General features: G+C 26.5%; 2 protein-coding genes and 2 long non-coding RNA genes across 9 annotated transcripts; 2 read left to right on the top strand and 2 right to left on the bottom strand.

Moving 5' to 3' along the window:
• Positions 1 to 135: 135 nt before the first annotated feature.
• LOC107994949 (endoglucanase E-4-like) lies at positions 136 to 12,766 on the top strand. Of its 4 annotated transcripts, none has more exons than XM_062079406.1 (7): positions 136 to 477; positions 4,147 to 4,455; positions 7,700 to 7,937; positions 8,482 to 8,760; positions 9,767 to 10,107; positions 10,178 to 10,445; positions 10,842 to 12,766. In XM_062079406.1, the coding sequence occupies exons 2-7, from the start codon at positions 4,393 to 4,395 to the stop codon at positions 11,126 to 11,128; spliced, it is 1,476 nt and encodes a 491-aa protein (XP_061935390.1). In that variant the 5' UTR covers positions 136 to 477; positions 4,147 to 4,392; the 3' UTR covers positions 11,129 to 12,766. The 4 variants fall into 4 exon arrangements, with proteins under 4 accessions (XP_061935390.1, XP_016907626.2, XP_061935385.1 ...); XM_017052137.3 differs by having other exon boundaries at positions 137 to 477; positions 10,196 to 10,445; XM_062079401.1 differs by lacking the exon at positions 136 to 477 and adding an exon at positions 563 to 657 and having other exon boundaries at positions 10,196 to 10,445.
• LOC107994950 (uncharacterized) lies at positions 1,544 to 3,929 on the bottom strand. The gene is made up of 4 exons (XR_003696915.2): positions 3,510 to 3,929; positions 3,377 to 3,390; positions 2,359 to 2,616; positions 1,544 to 1,825 (listed from the first exon to the last, which is right to left on the bottom strand). It is a non-coding gene; the product is annotated as an uncharacterized LOC107994950 (long non-coding RNA).
• LOC107995014 (uncharacterized) lies at positions 12,031 to 21,100 on the bottom strand. Of its 3 annotated transcripts, none has more exons than XR_001765447.3 (5): positions 20,925 to 21,100; positions 14,943 to 15,066; positions 14,307 to 14,786; positions 13,836 to 14,213; positions 12,031 to 13,560 (listed from the first exon to the last, which is right to left on the bottom strand). It is a non-coding gene; the product is annotated as an uncharacterized LOC107995014 (long non-coding RNA). The 3 variants fall into 3 exon arrangements; XR_009831171.1 differs by lacking the exon at positions 20,925 to 21,100 and adding an exon at positions 16,419 to 16,550 and having other exon boundaries at positions 14,943 to 15,033; XR_009831170.1 differs by having other exon boundaries at positions 13,836 to 14,786; positions 14,943 to 15,033; positions 20,925 to 21,084.
• Positions 13,092 to 20,236, top strand: LOC107995012 (uncharacterized). Its single transcript, XM_017052237.3, has 12 exons — positions 13,092 to 13,341; positions 13,794 to 13,928; positions 14,613 to 14,705; positions 14,886 to 15,050; positions 15,124 to 15,255; positions 15,603 to 15,793; positions 16,368 to 16,568; positions 17,015 to 17,422; positions 17,704 to 17,985; positions 18,199 to 18,382; positions 19,373 to 19,815; positions 19,979 to 20,236. Exons 1-12 carry the CDS (start codon positions 13,092 to 13,094, stop codon positions 20,147 to 20,149), a joined length of 2,655 nt encoding a protein of 884 aa, XP_016907726.2. The 3' UTR covers positions 20,150 to 20,236.
• Positions 21,101 to 21,108: the final 8 nt, after the last annotated feature.

Here is a 21,108-nt window from a genome sequence, read left to right as displayed (position 1 = left end):
TTTCCCAGCGTCTTTCTCTCGCCGCACAGATGTCCCGAACAATTAAATGCGAGACGAGTACTTTCGTTCTCCGGTCTTTCGATCAGCCCCCACTTCCTTCCCCACCTGTTCGTCCTTTGCTGGAAGATCGCCGGCAAGTCACAATCGGCGGTCAGTCAGTCAGTCAGTAAGTCAGTCAGTCAGACACATAATCGATCACTGGGTGGCATCGATCATTGAATCGTGGATCCACACTATCGAAATCGATTACACTTTCGAAATACACTTTTTCACCGGGTTTCTGGCTGACCAGTGCATTTACCTCGAATTTACACGGCGTAATGTCCGAGTGTCTCTTCACCTATGAAGATTTACTGCTCGATAAATTTTGTGAATCGTTGTTTTAAAAATCGTCGTGGAAATTTATCATGATGTAAAAATGGATTTTTGATTTATTAGACGGGAGAGAGTGAATTTGTTTGATGGAGGGAGAGAAAGGTGAGTAAGGAGAAAATTATTAACTGGTGTTTCAATTGGGAGAAATAAATATGAAGTTATGATTTTTCGAATTTGAGCAGATATTTGAGGGAGAATAAACTGTTTGCTTGTTCGGTTGGAGATCGTATGAAATATCTTGGAGATGATTATCGACGTAAAATTAATTGTAGGAGCAATCAGGTTATATAATTTCTTTGATCTATTTAATAATTTTTATTATTGAAGAATAAGAAATACCGTTGCTTTTTCACAGATATTTAAATTTAATTTAATGAAAAATTAGTTGTTATAGTAACATCTGGAATAATTTTATAATAAATCATGGATGTTTTGATTGTTCGTATAAAAATAGAAATATTTATTATTAATAATAACGAGAGTAATCGTAATAACGAGAATAGAAATATTAATATTTGCATTTAAAAAATTTCATCAGAAAGATAAATATAATATTTTATGAAGAGAAAATATTAAAAATTATCGAAGACAGTTTATTATTTATAAATTATCATTTTAAATTTAATATTTCCTCTAGTGGATATATTTAATTATTTGGCGTTTAATATTCCTAATTAAAATCACGTTAAATTAATCAATGATAAACATAGTAGTCTGCATTAAAAATGTCGGATTGATGAGCATCGAAGAATCTTCCATACGTATTTATATGCAATATGCATATTTCGATGACTCACGCGAAATCGACAGCTAAATAACAAAGAATAACCCTGGTATCAACGAAACTCTACTCGTGTGATAAATGCAACGAGTGCACTGAAATAAGATAGAATTATTTATAGAATCACATATTAATTACTTGATATATAAGAATTTCCACGATATTAAATTTTCAATATATTAAATTGTTTATATACAAAAATTACAGAAATAAATTTTTTTAAAAAATATTAAAATTTAATGTTGAAATTCTAAATTTCCACATTATGCAACATTCAATTTTTAATAATTTATACTTTTTATTTTTTTTTGAATGTTACATTTATAATTTTAAAATTAATTTTAAAATTTTTCATACATAAATTGAAGTCTTTATAAAAATTAAATATTTTATAATTATTTTATAAATTTATTCCTTTCTTTATAAGTGAAATCACAGAGGCATATCCAGTAAAAAAATTCTTGTTTTTCTGACAGATGAAATTCTATCCGTAATTATAATGCTAGTTGCCACGTGTAACCGATCATTATCTTATATCGAACTGACATATTCAGTCTATCTACTTGACAATTTCACATAGATTTTGCTTCCTGCATCTTTCACGTTCGTTTCCGTTCCGATTACGACACGTGTAATTGTCATTTAAAAAAAACATAGCTATCAAATTTTCTGAAAGAAAAAAGAAAATAGTTAATATTTAAAATTACAAATTTATTATGTAAAACGTACGCTTAAATATATCTATCCCAAAATTCATAAATAATAAAATATCTTCATTTTAAACTATTTTCAAAAAAAAAATAAAAAATATACTTATTCTGCTTTAAAAAAAATTGTATATTAATTTACACAAATTAATAATTTTTCAATATATCCTTTAAAAAGTTACTTATAATAATAAAAAAAATATTGATTTAATAATAACAATAATAAAACAAAAATTAACTAATGTGAATATTGAGCATTTTCGTAATTTCCTCCACAATTTTCAAAAAAAAATTTTTTTCACATTTTTCACAACTTTTCCATAAGTTTCAGAAAAATCTTTTTCTTTTTTGGATTCTTCTAATAAAAGAAACAAAACGAAAAAATAGTTCAAGACATTTGTTTCGTCTCTTGATCATCGATTTTTATTAACATTATTTAACGAGTCGAAACGTGCAGACAAAATATTTAGTATGTAAAATATACGGTAAACGTACAGTTTCCAAACTTCCTGTAATTTCGACTTCCTGGATAACTCCGCGAGATCGTTTTACTGAGAAATCTCTATGGCGGAATGCAAATAACGCACTTGGCGTCCGAATCTTCCTTTTTTAACTTACGTCCTATCTTATCGTGAAATTAATGTCGGTTCTTTTGTAGAATGTTTTTCAGATTCACTTCTAGGAAGTGGAAAAATATTTTACCGGCATTGAGTGAACGTGATCACTTCACGATCACTTACAATTAAAAATAACCTGAAAGTTTTAAAATATAATATATTTCCCTGTAAATGTAATATATTATAAATTAATACATTGTAAATTTAGATATAAAAAGTATTTTTAATTGGAAAATTCTAAATTACATTTAATATTTTGAAAAAATTATTGTGAAATTATTAATTAAAAATAGAATAATTAAATAGATTTGATTTAAAAAATATTTTTAATTATAAAATTTGAACTACCTTTGATATTTTGAATGGATTATTGTAAAATTGTTTATTAAAGATAAAAGATTAAAGATAGAATAATTAAAGATTATTAGTAACATTTTAATATTTTTATGCATGTAAGTATATATATATATAAATTAGTATAAAATAAATTAGTATAAAATATAAGTCATATCTATTTAAAAAAATAATGAATTAATCTGAATTGGATTTCAATTAACAAAAAATATTTTATTATTAATAATATTTTTTAGTTGAATTAAATTTAATATAAATTATCAAAAGTGTAATACATTATTGTTGATATGACATATTTAATTCTGAGATAACTAAATTTCACTTATGTTTTGAATTAATAAATAAATAAAAAATGCAAAATTAAATGCAAAATCTAATATAATTTAAAAATGATATATATATTCACTTCATTAAATAATTATTATCATTATTTTATACCTATTATCTTTAAAAAATAATATAATTAACTGATTTATTAATAAAATTACGCATATAAAAATAATAATTCCAAAAAAACAATGTTATAATATTTATCTGCTTACCCAGAAATTGGAACCTCAACAATTGCGAATTAACACCACAAATCGAGTTTAGAATAATGAAAAAAATATAAAGATTAATTTTTTATACGAAGAGATAAAACCAACCATTAAATTACAAAAATCTTGTCTCAACAATTACTTTACAAGTTTCTTTGTTGAATGAAACATCTTGTATGTTAAAGAAATCTAACCTCAAATTTATCGTTTTCTTTTGTTTTTAAATTCGAATATACGAATAAAGATTTTTCTCATCACAAGTGAATTTAAAATTGTTCTTCTTGCTTGAAAACAATTATCGTCTAATTGATTTATTATTAATAATACGTTTTAAAACTATTCTCGTTCTTACGTAAAGTAAGAAAAACTTAACGGAGGAAACAATGATACATTATCGCTTCTCGAGTCGATGGATTTGTTAGAAGCGTTTTATGAAAATGTGCAAAGTTACTAAATGAGATGCGAATTGTGTGAATTTTTATGAAGAAAATTACTTTTTATATCTTATTTCAAATTTATTTTATATTTTGAAAAAAGAATAAAGAAAATATGAATAATTTAAAAAAATGTCTTTAAAGTTTTTCATGTTCGATATTAACAATTACATAATAACAGTTTCGTGAGGTAAAATTTGAATCATAATAAATAAAATCTTTTTAAAAATTTGTATAAATTTCTGTAAATGTATAAATTTCTTTAAATAAATAAATTGTTTTATATTGAAACAAATTTATTTTAACAAATTCTCAATTTTTTTTTCTTTAATATTATAGAATCAATGAAGACATCATCAAACTACGAACAAGGTGGATAAATTTAATTGTTCTGATCATTATTTAAAATTTGTATATTGGAAATACCCTAAATAAGAAAAAAAAATCTTCGTGGTAAAAAAACGATTTCACAGAAATCTAAGATTTGATGGAGAAGAAGTGCACGTGAATAATCGACATGCGACATCTCGAGATGTGTTTCACATTAATCTTAACGAAAAGGTGATTATCAGTCGTCTGTATGCCATGAAAAGAGTTGTGGGAGGAAAATCGAGTATGGATTCAAACATGTTCGTCACCTGTGTCACGGTGAGTGATAATAGCCATTAATGTACAATTGATCGCGTAATTTACATAATTCGAAAATTCGTAATTTTTTGAATTTCTAAAAAAATTTCAAAATTTCGAATATTATATAATTTTTTAAAAAATATTTCTCAATAATGATAAAACAAAAAAAATATAAAAAAAAAATTATTTTGCTGAGTTTTGTTGTTCTAATAAAATTAAGAAATTGGAAAATGTGACTTATCAAATTCTTTTTCTATGGTCTCCGTCACGTGTTACGTCATGTTTATTCGATTCTTAGCGAATGTACTTACGTGTGTGCTTGCTCATCGAGCGAGATGCCGACGCGAAACATCGTTTTGAATACTTATTGCCGGTTCGCGCGATGCAACGCGTACGAATCGACCCGCGTGAAATCGCATGCCGAAAAATCATTCGTCTCATCTTTGTCAAGTGATAGTAAATTTCGCTCACTCTGTAAGAAATAGTTATCTTGAACTTTAAAAAAATTAATTTTTAATGCGGTCGATGATCTTTCAAGAATTCTATGAATTTAATCTCTCATGCTCGATATTGCGTATAAACGACATAATAAAAATTAAAATTACTTATTCAATAAAAATAATTAATAATAAATATATTTTTTTTCGATAAAACAGATTTTTCCATGAAAAAAGAATTTTTTCTATTGATTTCTTGAATATTTGGAAGGATTAAATTTTAAAAATAAAAAGATCAGAATACAATTTTTTTTAAATTATTAAATGATAAAATAAATGTTATAATTATAATCTAAGATGGTTAAGAAATATTTTTGTTATAAAAGATCATTTGAATTTAAAATTAAATCTCTTTAAAAATTTAATAGATTTTCTAATTTTATCGAACATATGTTCAAATTTTCGAAAAGAAATCGAATTTTCTCTCCGTCTTGTCAGTGTAAATCCATGACATTGACGAACCGTAGACTGCTTAGTGTCACCGGAAGTAACAGCAGCGATTTCCGGTCCCCATGTCGTACTAGGCAGACGTGTATTACCATCACGCGAGTCTGCATTCTTACTGTCTGATCGGATCGTCCTTCGAACGGGATTACTCTTACGTACATTCCATTTGAATAAATCAAAAAAGCATTTATTAATTCGTCAAATTTAACTTCGATGCATGAAAATATATGATAGCAATAATTTTTGTTAATAATGACAAAAACAAAAAATTTTTCTTATTAGCAATAAGTAACTAGTTGTAATTTTTATCACTAACAACAACGACTTTAACTTTAAAATTAGTAATTATTATTACTAGTAACACGCAGCCATTTTTGTTACTAACACCTTGATAAGCAATAGTTATTTCTTACTAGCCTAGAACAAACTATTTCATTATTAGCGACAGATAGTACTTTTTATTAGCAATATATAACATGACAATTTTTTTGTCACTAGCAATAGACGGCAATTTTTATATCTATAAAATTCAATAATAGACAAGTACTTAGTAATCATGCTAACCAGTTAGATCAACGAGAGTACACAGTATTGTGATTGTACAGACGTGAAGAAACATTGACAAAAAATTCCACTTTGTTTCTCCAATGAGAACGCAGCTTAACGTCTCGAAACGTAGTACATACTATAGTACATATCTCCGCGTAAGATCGCAAATATTAAAGTCCGCTAAGGAAGCGAGCCGCGTGTGGACAAATTTCATCGTTTGCCGCCGTGGTAAAAATGCTGGTACACGAGTTTACAATAAGCTCGGTGTTTGCACAGGGTATTGGCGTTTGTCATACAGATATTATATGGTCGACGAACCTTGAGAATTTTCTTGGAAAGAACGTAACGATAGGTATCTACGAGGTACACGTAGCATCGGACGAAACACGGTTCCAAACTCATTTCACGTACCTGCTGATATCGAGGAATATGGACGCGGAATTTTATTCCCCATCGATATGTCATGCTGCGATATCGACATTTATCGACGTCACTTTTATACTTTTGTTCTGCGGCAAGTGTCCAAGGAGGCGTTTCTTAAAACTTCTGAACAGTTGAAATAGTGCCGGTTTCAAGGTTTGATGAATTAAAAATTTTATTTTATTTATTTTTTATTTATTTGAATTAACTTTATTTTATATTTAAAATTTACATTTGTAATTGCTAGTTTGACAAGTGAAATTTTTTGACTATCTTATTTGTTTTTTTAAAAAATAAAAATAATTTAACTTAAATATTTTGATTTAATAATTAATAATCTAATTTTATTTAATTTTTTTCTCTTTTTTTTATTATGCTTTTTAAAATTGGCATATATTTGCTATTTAAAGTTTCAAACAATTTTAGTGATATTTTAGGTTGCTTTACAATTGTGAGATTGAAAATATACTAGTTATTCTATTAAGATGAATTCGTATATCGTTAAAATTTATTGAAGATAAGATTTAAAAATTTTTAGAATTCATAGTTAAATAAAGTTGATAGAAATTATCTATTTATCCAAAAATAAAAAGATAATTGTTTCAAATATATATATATAATTTTAATTAATAATTTCCGATTAATATTAAAACAAAATAAAATACAAAATGATTAAATATTAATGTATATATTTATTCGATACGAGTAATTGAGAATAATACTTTGGAAATTTAAAAATATTTTTTTCTAGTAAGTAAAAGTAAATTTACGATAGAGATAAAAATCGACTATTCTTCCGCAATTGAATTGAAAAGAGGAGTGGCTTCTATCGAATGTTTTTCTTCTATCGACTACCTAAGGTCATAACAAAAGTTTAGCTGTTGCTTCTTAGGTGGCCTTTATACTAAAGTCCATCACGTACAACATGTGTACGTGCCTTGCGAATTTACTGCAGTCATACTTGTAGTTTCGTCATAATTCTAGTAGTGACGAGAATATGTCAATTTTGTGAAATTTCGTGGAAAATCCTTTCCTTAAAAAGTATCATATATCTATTTTAAAATTAATTCAAAGAAATTTATTTTAAAAAATATAATTAATTAAAATTTTTTTCTTTTTTATTTTAATAAAAAATTTTATCCATAATTAGAAAATATGTATCTATTTTATTTATAATTTACATTACTTGAATTTTAAATTTCAATTTTTAATTTTCAATTTTCAATTTTAATTTCAATGCTACATAGAAAAGAAAATTGAATGAAAAAAAATCATTTATTTCCATGAACGATCATGTACAATCTCTATATTTACATAAAATGTAATTCAATAATTGGCTCACGTTACAGACTCTCGTGATAACATCGATAGCCTTGATCGGCACGATAAACGCAAACCCGCCGTATTACGTGAAACCCATCGAAGACGAGAACGATTACGCTCGTGTCTTGGAGCTTTCGCTTTTGTTTTACGAGGCCCAACGATCAGGGAAACTCCCTGAAAATAATCGGATCCCATGGAGAAGGGACTCGGCTCTCGACGATCGTGGACTGAATGGAGAAGATTTGACTGGAGGCTATTACGATGGTATTTGGAAATAATTATTTACGAATTCGATCGATTGAACGATGATAGAATAATCAAATGAAGACACAATTATTGGAAATGAAGTTTTATAGATGAAATTTCATGTCTAACTTAATATCGTGACAAATTTTAAATTATTACAAAATATGCATTCCATAGGAGTGATAAACGTTAAAATGGTAAAAAAAGTTCATGTAGGAAAATCTTAGTTAATCTTTATTTATCGAAATGCGAAAGATTTAATTTTGTATTTGAAAATGTACAATACATAGACGATCAATCTAGATAATTATATACATTTAATTAAATGAATAAGAATCAAAAGAATTTCTAATGCAAAACTAATTATTTTTAATTTGAAAAAAACATTTAGTGAATCTTAATTTTTAAAATCAATACATAAATAAATTAAAAAATCATCCAAATATTTTTCAACATTCTTTTAAAGAATTAAATTTTTTTAAACTTATGTATGCAATAGTTTAATGTTCATGAAATTATTTTTTTTTAGTAGTAGTATTACAAAATTGTAAATATATTTTAGCTGGCGATTTTGTAAAATTCGGATTTACAATGGCTTCGACAACCACACTATTAGCATGGGGTGCTGTTAGCTGGCCAGAAGCTTATAATGCAGCTGGTCAACTCGACGAACTTCGTAAAGCCATTAAATGGGCTACCGATTATTTCATCAAATGTCATGTGAGCGAATATGTCTTTTATGGACAAGTTGGTGATTTTTCATTGGATCACACGTTTTGGGGAAGACCAGAAGAACTGAATACTACTAGACCTGCCTATAAAATCGATCCGGACCATCCTGGTATGATAATATAACATTAAAATTTCAATGATCTAATAATCCAGCATACTTAATAATCTGGCATTCATAATCCCAATCATAATCATGTTTTACGAATATTATTCGATTTCAATCTTTAAAATAAACTCAAATAAATTTATACAATTTTTTTTTCATTAAATTATATTAATTCAAAAAATAATTTTTCAGTTAAAATTAATTTTTAATAAAAATAAAGAATTAGAAGTGAGGTTAAAATTTAAATTAAAATTTATAAATAATTTTTTTATTTTTCTATTAACTAATTTTGTAAGTTCTATTATGAATTATTCCATATTCCTACTAAATCCTTTTAAGAAAAATCCTATTCAATATACATATATTGCAAATATACTACATATTATTAATTTGAAATGAACCCCAGGCAATATAATGAGCGAATTTTACTGAGTTCACAGTTTGAGAGAGCAACCAGTATAACATGAATTTACCGAAAGTTCATAATTTTCCGCGAAACTTTCATCAAACAGATATCACAAGTCGCATTTCTCGTAGCTATTTACTATATCTGATAGCGAATATGCAGAAATATTTATTTAAACGTAGCTATGTAATATAAATTTAGGTAGCAATATAGAATATTAAGCATATTCATCATTAGACTAAAAAATCTAAAGATTTTTTGTTTTATGTAAAAAAATTTATAATTAAAAATATCTTCTTTAAATATAGAAAATTATGGAATAAAATAATATCAATTATAATAAAATGGAAATTTTATTATTTTTTATTATTATTATATAATTATATAATTAAGAATGTCTAACTTTTGAGAAATCTAACCTATAACCTTGATAGAGTTGATTACTGGCTTCTGTTTCATTCATGATCACATCATTCTTTTTATTCATTTCACCTTCACATTTACACAATGATTTTTTTCACAAATAATATTTATTATTATTATAACACTAATTTTATTATTCTTTATAATTATTACACGTCTAAGTCAAAATAACTTCTTTAGGTTCTGATCTAGCAGGCGAAACCGCAGCTGCTCTCGCGGCCTCTAGCATTGTATTCCGTAACTACAATCCAGAATATAGCGCCAACTGCTTAAAACACGCGAAAGAATTATACAAGTTCGCTAGCAAATATCGTGGACTTTATCACGAAGCAATTCGTGGTGCAGCTCAATATTACGAGAGCACTGATTATGGCGATGAATTAGCCTGGGCAGCCGTATGGCTTTTCAAAGCGACAAATGATACGATGTATCTTGAAGAGGCTGAGCATCATTATCAACATTTCCATCTTAAAGAGAGACCCAATGAATTCTTTTATAATAAAAAAGTCGCTGGAGTTCAGGTAAATTTATAATTAAAAATATAAAATATCTTCTTTATCTATTTGATGTAGTTAAAATTAATTTTATTAGTTTATTGGTTTTTTACAGGTTTTATTAGCCCAGATGACAGGGCAGCCGGAATATCAGAACGCGGCACGAGCTTTTTGCGATTTCTCAGTATACCAACAAAAACGTACACCTAAAGGATTGCTGTACATTGACAAGTTTGGCACTCTTTGTCACGCAGCAAATGTGGCGTTCGTTTGCCTCGAGGCTGCCGACTCATCCGGCATCGGAGATTCCCAAAAATATCGTGAATTTGCTGAGCAACAAATTTATTATATGTTAGGAGGTGGCGGTAAGTTCATAACCTACAAAATTAATAAAGTGAAACAGCGGCATAATATAAAATAGAAATAAAGCCATTTTTATTTCAATTTTCATCTAATACAAACTTTAAATGCTTATAAATAATATAATAATAAATAAATTTGAACAGTTTTTTTATATATCAACTTTTTTGTTTAATTTAACTTCTAGAATCGACTTATCAAAGATATTTCATAAATATATTAAGAATCTGCATATTTTTTTAACCAATATTTTCTTTTTAACGTTAAATCAAATTAGTAATTTTATAAAAAATCTTTCAATTTACCTATAATTGAAAAATAGATCTGCACTTCTTTTACTGCAAAATTCTCGATTAATTCCAGCTACAATTATAATTAAATAGAAGTTATTTCTTAATCAGGTAGAAGTTACGTAGTTGGATGGGGTCGAAATCCTCCAAAACAACCACACCATGCTGCATCATCATGTCCCGATAGACCTGCTATTTGCGGATGGTCCGAATTCGACAAAGACGCGCCAAATCCTCAAATCCTATATGGTGCCCTGGTCTCAGGTCCTGACGAAGCGGACAAGTTTCACGATCATAGAGAGGATTACGTGTATACAGAAGTCACTTTGGATTATAATGCAGGGTTCACGAGTGCGTTAGCCGGATTGTTACAATTACGAGTCAAGAGCACCGCGTAACGAGCCATGACAGTTGGTCGCGTTTGGCTATGCATCAAGGAATTACTTTGTTCTCCAAGTTGGAAATATTCGCTTCGTGATTTCTATATGGTAATAAATGAAATTGTCGAAGATTTTAGGAAGATTTAGAAATTATTTTCAAAAAATATTTGATGGAAAATTATTTTTCACAAATTTATAATGAATCAATATTTACATCTATATTTATAATTTTTTGCAATAATTTAATATGAAATAATATAAAAAATTCAAGAATTTTATAGTCAAAATATTTATGCATTTTTGTACACAATTTCGCAATTTTTTTTTTTTGAATTACAAGTGTACAAATATATTTGTATAATTTCTATAATTCTTTTTCTTTAATTCTTGAATTTCTTGTATTAGTATTTTATTATGCATTATATTTTTTGTATAAATTTATTGCAAAAAAATGAGAAAAAAATATAAATACTTTTTTTCTATTATCGTAGTCATAACATCATAAAAAATAAATAAATAATTATTTTTAAAAAAATAAGATTTTTCATGATTTCTATATAATGTATTAATAAAATAGTAAAATTTGTTATAAAAATCAAAAAGATCATTTTATAAAAAAAAATTAATTTCTTAAAAATAAAAGATTGAATTAAGAAAATCTCAAATTATAGTAAAAGAGATTTATCAGAAACTAACTAATTCTTTTTAAAAAAAAAATTGAAATAGAATTGTGCTTATGTATATATCAATCAAATGGAAGATTTCTTGTTACTTATTGATGGTACAATGTATTAGTGTATAGAAAATCGATCGTGTCTTTGATAGAAACTAATACAAGCAGGTTGTATGTCAATCGCAAAGAATATTTCTCAGCGTTTGTTCGTAATTCATTAATCTGAATTGAAAAAGAAATGAATTAATTTTATATTATTATAAAATATGTATTTCAACGACTGTGAATTGATTATAGTTATAAAAATAGCGGCCATGATCAAAGTATGTTTTTTTTTTTAAATTGACTAGATAAATATTTTATGATGAATATGGAAATTTGAAATGTATTAACTGATTGTAATTTATTTAAAAATGACGTAAAATTATATTCCTTATAAATTTATAATTTTTTATAAAATATCTAGTCGGTATAATTAAACGTTCTTGATTGTGGCTTTAATTAAAATTAAAAAAATTTGTTTAAAAAGATATTAAAAATATTATATGTATATTTTTTTTAAAAATTAGATAAAAAATTTTTATTTAATGTATTTTGATTAATTTAAATAAATTACTATATTATCATAATGTACATATCTTCAAATAGATATTGAAACTTAGTTTCTTCGTTTTATTTAATAATTTTATAGATAAATGTTATATTGAAATAGCATACAAAAAAATTTATATTATTAATATAACATGAGCTTACTATCATAGCTACGAATATTCATGCAATTAGAAAATAGTATAAAAAAGAAGAAAATAATTGTATAAAAAAAGAAGAAAATAATTGTTCCTGTAATGAACAAGATAATGTTAAACATGTATTATCTTAAACTATTACAATGTTGCATAATTTATGTGCTTTCAAATATGTTAATTTTTAATGTATTAAATACTTAAATATGTTACAAATAAATAGTCGAATATTTTCTATAATTTTATGGTGATCGTAAAATTTATTCATCAAGAAAACTTTTTCAAGAACTAATTCTACCTTTTAATCCTAAGACGAAAAATAATTCATTATATCAAATTTTTACTTTTCTTCATTTTAATTTATACATATATATATATCAATTTTCAACATTACTCATTTTGTAATTTTATTTATTTTCCAGTAATATAATCAAGTTTGGATTAATATATTAGTTTTTTTTAAACTTGAAAATTAATTTATATCAAATTATTTTAATTTATAATTTGTCTCCAATTTTTTACTCGTTATATAATCTTCGTAAATAGATGATGAATAGCTATTATAATGCATCGAGTGAGTAAGCTTCTAACCGATTGTTCTCTTCAGTTTCCAGTTACTCAGGTTAAATCGAAACACAATTTATCCATATCAATTGCTTCGGTTGCTTTGATTCAGGTGCAGTCGCCATCGAACGACGTACGGTATCATGTTCCAATCATTATGGAACCAAAGTATATCGAATTCACATACTTCACACTATTTTCTCTCTTGCTATTGATCATGGCTGTTCATCTTCAGGCTTTTTTCGGAAAAGGTGAGTTCATTCGGTTCCTTGAATTTTTTTTTTTAATTTTTTAAATTTCCACTTTACATAAAAAAATTAGAAATAAACAAAACTTTCCATACATAATGATATTCTTCGTTGTTAAAAGTAATTGAAAAATAACTATTGAAATATCTTCTTATCCATTCTTTTATATCCTCTTATTGTTTTGCTAAATATTCTACTTTCATAAAACATTATACCAGGTATCTGAAACGTAAGACAACGGATTAATAAATTTTCAATTCATTTTATACTCCATATTTACACACATATGAATTTAATTTTCCAAAAATTTATCCTTTTTTAAAAATCGACAATAAAAATTTTTAAAAAATATGACAATATATTTTTCAACACACGACAATTCAATTTTCCAAAATATTCTCCCAAAGGTTAACAAATTTTGAATTGTGACGACTTATATAATAATTTATACACAGAATTGATCCAGGCACCTGTTCATCGAGGATGCCCGTACTTACACTGCGAAGAAGACGAGCACTGCGTGCACAGAAAATTTCGATGCAAAAATCCACCTTGTCCCACTATGCTCTACTGCTCGAAATCTCGTACAGGTAAGCGTCTCGACAACGATATCTTACTCGATGAAATTTAATTAAGGGCCCTGAACGAGGCGCACAAAGAACAATTAACGGCGAATGCAGTTTTGTAAATGGATCTGAAACAGTTGTTTAAGTTGTAAATTCATTGTCTCGCGTTGAGATGTTTGATCCCTTTGCACAGGGATGCGGTAGACTTTGGATTATTCGATGTAAAGGAGAAATGAAATTTCTGGATGATATGCATCCCTCTGGAACCTGTATTACGAGGTGCTCTAAGAGATATCCTTTCAAGGGAATCTGAAATATAAAAGAAATATAGATTTAATGTTTGGAGAAATAGTCATGTTACGAAAGTAAATTTGAGAAATTTTATAATTTTTGATTTCTTACTTCAAGTTTCTTTTTTTTTTACAAGCAATGGAAATTTTGTTTTCGCCTTTGAACAAGAATTATTTCTCTCTTTTAAATAGAAATATTTAATATTTAGAAATAAAAATTTTGTCTCTTTAAGGTTCGCAATTATTGAAAAGTTATTATTATTATTTTTAATCTAAGTGAGAAAGTACCGCATAAATGAGTTGAGTTAATGGAAATTTTATTCCTTGCATATTGTAGATAAATTATTAAATTATTGTAAAAGATTTCTCATATGCAAGTTTCTATTCTTTATTTTTATGCGCATTCGTGTCTTTTGAGAATCTTTGAAGGGTCCTTCTAGCTGTGATGCCGTATACTGCACCAATGGATACACATGCATGATGAAAGTCCGCCGTTGTCGTTGGGATGAAAGTGAGTTCGTGTACATTTTCATATTTCATAAGTTGGTAAAAAATAAACCAAGACGAGAAATCAAACTGATCAGTCAAGTTTCTGAAAAAAATATTTCACATTAAATAATTAATGAAAGATAAAAAGATTCATGTTATAATAAATTATATTTAAATAAGTATTGAATTTAATATCAATTAGAATGTGAGCAACAGATAGTAAGATGCGTGTCTCTGAAAGAGTATCACGAGGGACCACCTTCTTGTGCCGGATTCAAGTGTCCTCAAGGAACCCACTGCGTCTTGAGAGAGTCGTTTTGCGCTGAACCTCCTTGCAAATTGTTAAGAAGCTGCATCAAAAATAAAGGTGCCGCCTTTAACAACTGTAACACATATTTTCGAAAAGGTTTAAGCATTTTATATAAATATTTTTTCATCAGAAATGCAAATTTGGTTTGGAAAATGTCGTACTCTTGGTTGTCAGTCAGAGTATGAATGCTTCTTACGAAGACCTGAGAACAACTGTTCAAATCCACCATGTAAACACACTCCAGACTGCATCATTGAAAAGGGTAAAATTTTTTAGAAAGTTTTGAATTCTAGGATTCTTGTTTAGAAATTAATTGTTAATAATTATGAGAAATTTATTCACATTCGAATATTTCAAAAAAATCACTTTTGATTATTGAGAAAATTTCGAAAATTTAAAATTGATATAATAAATAATTTTCAAAAGCTTGAATTTTAAAAATATATAACTCTTGTAAAAAATATTTAAAATATTGTTTTTTTTTTTTACTAAAACGAAACTTGAATTTAAACAATGTCTGCATTGATTACATTTAATGCAAATTAATTTTTTTGGCTAGCCTATAACAATCTGTGTCTAGATTAAAATTCATTTTTTTTTGTTCTTCAGAAAACGAAGAAAATAAACATTGTCGCGGATGGATGTGTCCACAAATGCAAACTTGTATCGCAGAAATTATAAAACCGTGCGGAACAGATGGATGTAAGATTAAGAGAAGTTGCAAAGTGTCAGTGAATGATTCTTCGTTCTCAAGAAGATCTCTGGAGCACAAAAACGATATTTCTCAAGCTGATATTGAGGTATTATTTTATTCGAACGAAAGTGAATTGACCATCTTTGATACATTAAAAAATTATATTTCATTAAAAGAAAAAAAAAAGAAAGAAAGATTTCAAGATGATGTTCAAGTATTAATTTTCCACTCGCATAATTAAAAAAAAATTCAAAATTTCTAACAATCTCAATAATGTGAATTTTTCATTAAAAACTTTGATAACTTCAAAATTAAAAGATTTCTGTAAAACTTTACTACATCCCTTCTTATTATGAACTTTTAAAGTTTTAAATTAAACAAAAAAAAAAATTAAAATATCTACAAAAGTCATTCCACGCCAAAATAATTAAGAAATTTTTGGAATATCAAATTATCTTTACAATACGAACTATAAAAAAAATTTTCAAATCTTCAAAATTAAAAATTTTGAACAACATCAAAAAAAAAATTAAAAACTTTCTATCTAATCATTAAATTATTCATTATTTTTTTTTTTTTTTTTTTTTTTTACATTATAAAACCAAATCTTTATTTTATCAAACCATTAAGATTCATTTTCCTCGCAAAGTTTGCATTTCGATGAAGTTTTTTATTTCCAGCAATTTCAAAATTGGCTCCGATCTATGAAGAACACAATTGGTGACGCGTACAGTGATTGGCTGGAAACGATGCTGTTGTCTCGAGGCGAAGAGTTTCGAAAATGGCTGAGAGCATTGAAACTGGATGTCGAGGGACATCCGATATTTTCAACACGCGAACAACCTGTTACACTCGCGGAAAATCCATTTCGCGATACTTTGGTAAGTATATTGATAGAAGATTAGAAATTTTGATGAAAAATTCGATGAAAAGGAACGAATGAATGAGCGATCGTGACTCGTAATGGTGACAATGATGGCGGGTTGCGTTTTATTATGCGTGCGCATCGTTAAATTATATTATGCGAATTCCACCATTCGGCTGGATTTGAAATTTATGGCGTGCAATATGCACGCGTGGGACGTGAAATGAATCGTTCGTGATAAAAATAAAGCGATATTATTGGATGAAAATGAAAAATGGGATAGTTTGTACAGGACGGTTCGTGAAATGTTAATATTTTAAAAAGTGAATTTATTACAAAGAAAAATGAAATAAAATATTCGTTCAAATTTTTTTCTTTCGATACTCAGATTTTTTAACTATGATACAATGATAATAAGATTAAGATTAAAGAATTTTAAAAAGAAAATTAATTTTATTACAGAATGGATCTACCCTGGATGATTTGAACAGAGAAATAAAAGAAATCGAATCCCTTTTAAAGCAAAGAAATATAACGAGCATTCTGGAGAAAATTCTTGTTCCAAATAAGATTTTGACACCACCCTATACTCCTTTGGAGATCGCTCATCCAAAAAATCAAAAGGAATCTAATCTTTCCCTGATTCTCAAATATCTGTTAAAATATCCTTCTTACGGAGAAAATCAATTTTTATCGTCGCCAACTCCAAAGATAGAAAATGCTCATGATCAACAATACCTTGTAGTTCCTGTGAAAAGCGTGAAAGATTTAACTAGATCTCAAATTATCGATTACGATCCTAATCAAAATCATAAAGTAATTTCGGATAATGAAAAAATATATGAGGAACGGAATAATAATTTTTCCTTCGTGAGTATCCTTTTTATTTATAATTATCTTTGACAAACGAATATTAATAAATGAGAACGTTAGATTTCAATGGACTCGGGTTTGTTCGTAAAAGTTCGGGCAGAATCGGTAGAAGAACATCTCGAGCAATACGATTTTACCCGAATTTTTCCGATTGATCCCGAAGTTTAAAATTTTGAAATATTATAAATAGATGGAAAAAAGACTAAAATTAATATCATCTTAATTTTAATTTCAATGATGTATCGAATTTCATTCCAATTGTCTAATTGTTTTCAAAGAATGTTCCAGAGAAACAGAAGAATTTATCATTAACCAAAGACGAATTACCGTCTCTATGGACTGAATTCCAAGACGTTGAGAAATTACCCAAGAAAGAAATGCATTCTAAGGAAGATTCAATTGATCCTACAGAAGAGGAAAAATTGACGAGTAAGGCGCAGTACTTCGATGATGTCCCTGTTGATTTGTTTGAAAAGTTTCTCAAGTCTGTGGAATTCGCTCCGATTGAAAACACGCCACAGACTTTCGATGAGAAGGCTATTAAAGAAAATCACGAAGACGTAAGTTTTATAGAATAAGTTCTATAGGTACGAGCGAATTTTGCTTGAAAAATAATCATTTTACGAAAGAATATATATAAAAAAAAATTATATATAAAATTTAAAAATTTCTTATAATACACAATAATAATAATTCTATTATTATATTCTCAGTAATGAAAACAAATTCTTCGATGATCAATAAATATTATTTAATAAGTTTCATCTGTATAGAATTCGCATGAAATTCCACAAAATGAGAAACGAGATAAAAACTTCGAATTGACTTTGGTAACTCGTGATAACGAAGATGTATCTAGGGATAAAGAAAGTCAATTTTCATCCCTTAACGATGACAGTCAGACAAACTTCACGGACAATCTCAAACCAAGAGATAATATCTCCCCCGAGAAATTAGGTAAGTTCTCTTCATCTTCATTATGATTTATATGAATGCAAATGTTAATAATTATTAACAAAAACTTTTATCAACATATGTATGACTCGAAGTAATTATATTATTATTTATTATAGTATTATTTCTTTTAACTCTTATAATCGAAGAAATAAATTCTCGTATAAAATTTCTTCTCGAATTTTTACTTGTTAAATCATTCTTACTCAAAAAATTTTTGATAAAAAAAAATTTCCATAATTCAAATTTTTATTGAGATTCTTTTTAAAATCCGAATTAACTGGTAATTTTACTTGTATATCACTGTATTCATTAAATTAAAAATATTGAATTTCGATGGACGTTTAAAATCGCAGAAAAATGTCTAAAAATATGATTTATTATTTTGTATTTATAGCATTACGTTCCATAAACCATTAATTAAACGAATCAATCCAATATTTCGAGATTAAAAAGAATTGTGGAATCGTTTACAATTTGAACGAAAAAAAAAAAATAGTTACGAACAAACGATTTCTGAATATCGTGATAACTTGAAAAATCCGGTTTGATTGGCGATTCTTTTAATTGGCTACACATATGATGCCGTTACGTTGACTGACTTTCATTAGTTTCCGTTCGATAGCAGGACAGAATCAATTTGGTATTTTTAGAAAGTCTGCATCGATGATGTAAACATGTAATCTTCTTTTTTTCCTCGCTTGTTCGATCCAATTTTTTTTTCTTAATATGGTGATGACAAAAAATCTGTAGCAACGTTATTTTTAAAAAAATAAAAAGAAAAAATAAAATAGTGATTTTAAAATTTAATTTTTTCGTTTTTTGTTGAAAAAGAAGATTAATATAAAAGTCAAGATTTATGAAATTTATGAATAATTATGAAATTAAAAATTATTTAACAATTGCGAGTTTGGAAATATTTTTAATTTTAGTTGCAAAAATAATAAATCTATTAAAACTAATTTAATTTAAGAAAATATATATTTATTTTAGATAACATTGAATTATCTAATCAATCGAATAAAATGAACGATGGCAGCTTAGGATTATCATTGCAACAAATGGACAACGAGAACGATGAAGAAATGGATTTAAATCTCTTTCTTGAACCGAACAATGAGAGTTTTTTGCCTTACTTAGAAACCTTAATGAAAATCGTGAATGAAGAAATCGCAGCTGAGAACAAAGATATAGAACTGAATCCCGATGAAAGTTCAATTAAATCGTCTATTCTAAATAATGTTGCAAACGTATCATCTGATAAGTCTAAATCTTTGAAAGTTGAATCATATAACAATTCTATGGAAAAAATTTTAAACAATGATAGCAATTCATATGATACAGAGTTTTTGGAAAAAGAAAAATTTAATAAAATTTTTACTGAAAATCAAATAATTTCGACAACCATTACGACAAAATTAAATCAAAAACAACAGGTACTTTTTATAAATAAGTCTAATATTTAAAATTTAAAATTGAATTATATATGTTCAAAAAAATATTAGTGTATATGATAAATGTATCTATATTAAATCGTTTTAGTACTAACTGTAATTGTTCAACACAAAATTAAAATTATTTTTTTTTTAATTTCACCAGGAAAAAGAATCGAGGACATCTGAGATAATTTATGCAAACGAAGAACCTACTATTCGATCCTTTCATAATTTGGCCAGTTACGGTTCTAGCAATGGTGATATTGCTCTTCCAGATTATACCTATATCGAATACGATGGCATGAAACATAAAGATAATAAAAAAAATAATTAAACGAAATCATAGCTTTAATGAGAATCAATTAATATAAAAATATTGTTTCAAAATCAAAAATAAAATTTGCAATGTATTTACATAAAATTTGTTATATAATATTTATTATCTCTTCACTTATTTTTTTTTAATGATAAAAAGAAATAGAAGCATTTAATAATCTTTCAATGCGTATCAAATCATTTTAGCAAGTAATAGAACAGAGATCATTGAAAAAAACGATGATTGTTCTAATTCAATCGAATTGCATGTTCTTGCGCCATGAAATAAGATCTCCAGATTTCTATTTCTATTAAATTTATCAACAATAAATTATTAACATTCTATGGGAAAATAAAATCATTATTTCATTATATCTTATAATTCTCTCGTATATCGAAATATTTCTATATAATTATACATATCTTTTATAATTATAATTGCATTTCCACAATTGAATGTAAAATACATATCTACATGATTAATTTATTCGAAAATTAATAATTAAAATACTTCGAAAAAATAATAAATTCATCTAGATTAATATAGACATTTCATTTATAAAAAATAAAAATGCTAAAAAGATAAAGAAAAAGAAACTTCTAACCTATAAAACTCAGAAATATGATAAATACAACAAATTTATCATTTAAAATTTCTTTTAAAATAATTTTTGACTAAAGAATAATATAAATATTTGTATATTAATTTTTTTAAATTTGGATTTATAAAAACGAAATATTCATTTTTTCAAAATTGAAACTTCGAATTAACAGATTCTATTATGTTTACTTACTTTAATATGTGGAATCATTTTTCTTTGATTATATTATCAATTGTATTTGATAATATAAGCAAATTTCTTCGTCTTTAATGATTAATAAACACGTGAACACACTTAATAATAAAATAAAATTTAATAAATAATATTAACTTGTTAAATCGAACTCTGCAGATGCGACATCTTTATGTACTAATGA

Source organism: Apis cerana, linkage group LG1 (assembly GCF_029169275.1).
Source record: "Apis cerana isolate GH-2021 linkage group LG1, AcerK_1.0, whole genome shotgun sequence".
Classification (NCBI taxonomy): Eukaryota; Metazoa; Arthropoda; class Insecta; order Hymenoptera; family Apidae; genus Apis; species Apis cerana.
The sequence above is the reverse complement of the archived record's forward strand: the minus strand, read 5'-3'. Positions and strand labels throughout refer to the sequence as shown.

Coding starts and splice junctions, on each gene's coding strand:
- LOC107994949 (XM_062079406.1), top strand. CDS start 4,393: ATGAAAAGAGTTGTGGGAGGAAAATCGAGTATGGATTCAAACATGTTC. Junction 7,938..8,481: donor GACTGGAGGCTATTACGATG/GTATTTGGAAAT, acceptor AATATATTTTAG/CTGGCGATTTTGTAAAATTC. Junction 8,761..9,766: donor AATCGATCCGGACCATCCTG/GTATGATAATAT, acceptor TAACTTCTTTAG/GTTCTGATCTAGCAGGCGAA.
- LOC107995012 (XM_017052237.3), top strand. CDS start 13,092: ATGCATCGAGTGAGTAAGCTTCTAACCGATTGTTCTCTTCAGTTTCCA. Junction 15,794..16,367: donor TTTCTCAAGCTGATATTGAG/GTATTATTTTAT, acceptor TTTTATTTCCAG/CAATTTCAAAATTGGCTCCG. Junction 17,423..17,703: donor GGAATAATAATTTTTCCTTC/GTGAGTATCCTT, acceptor TTGTTTTCAAAG/AATGTTCCAGAGAAACAGAA.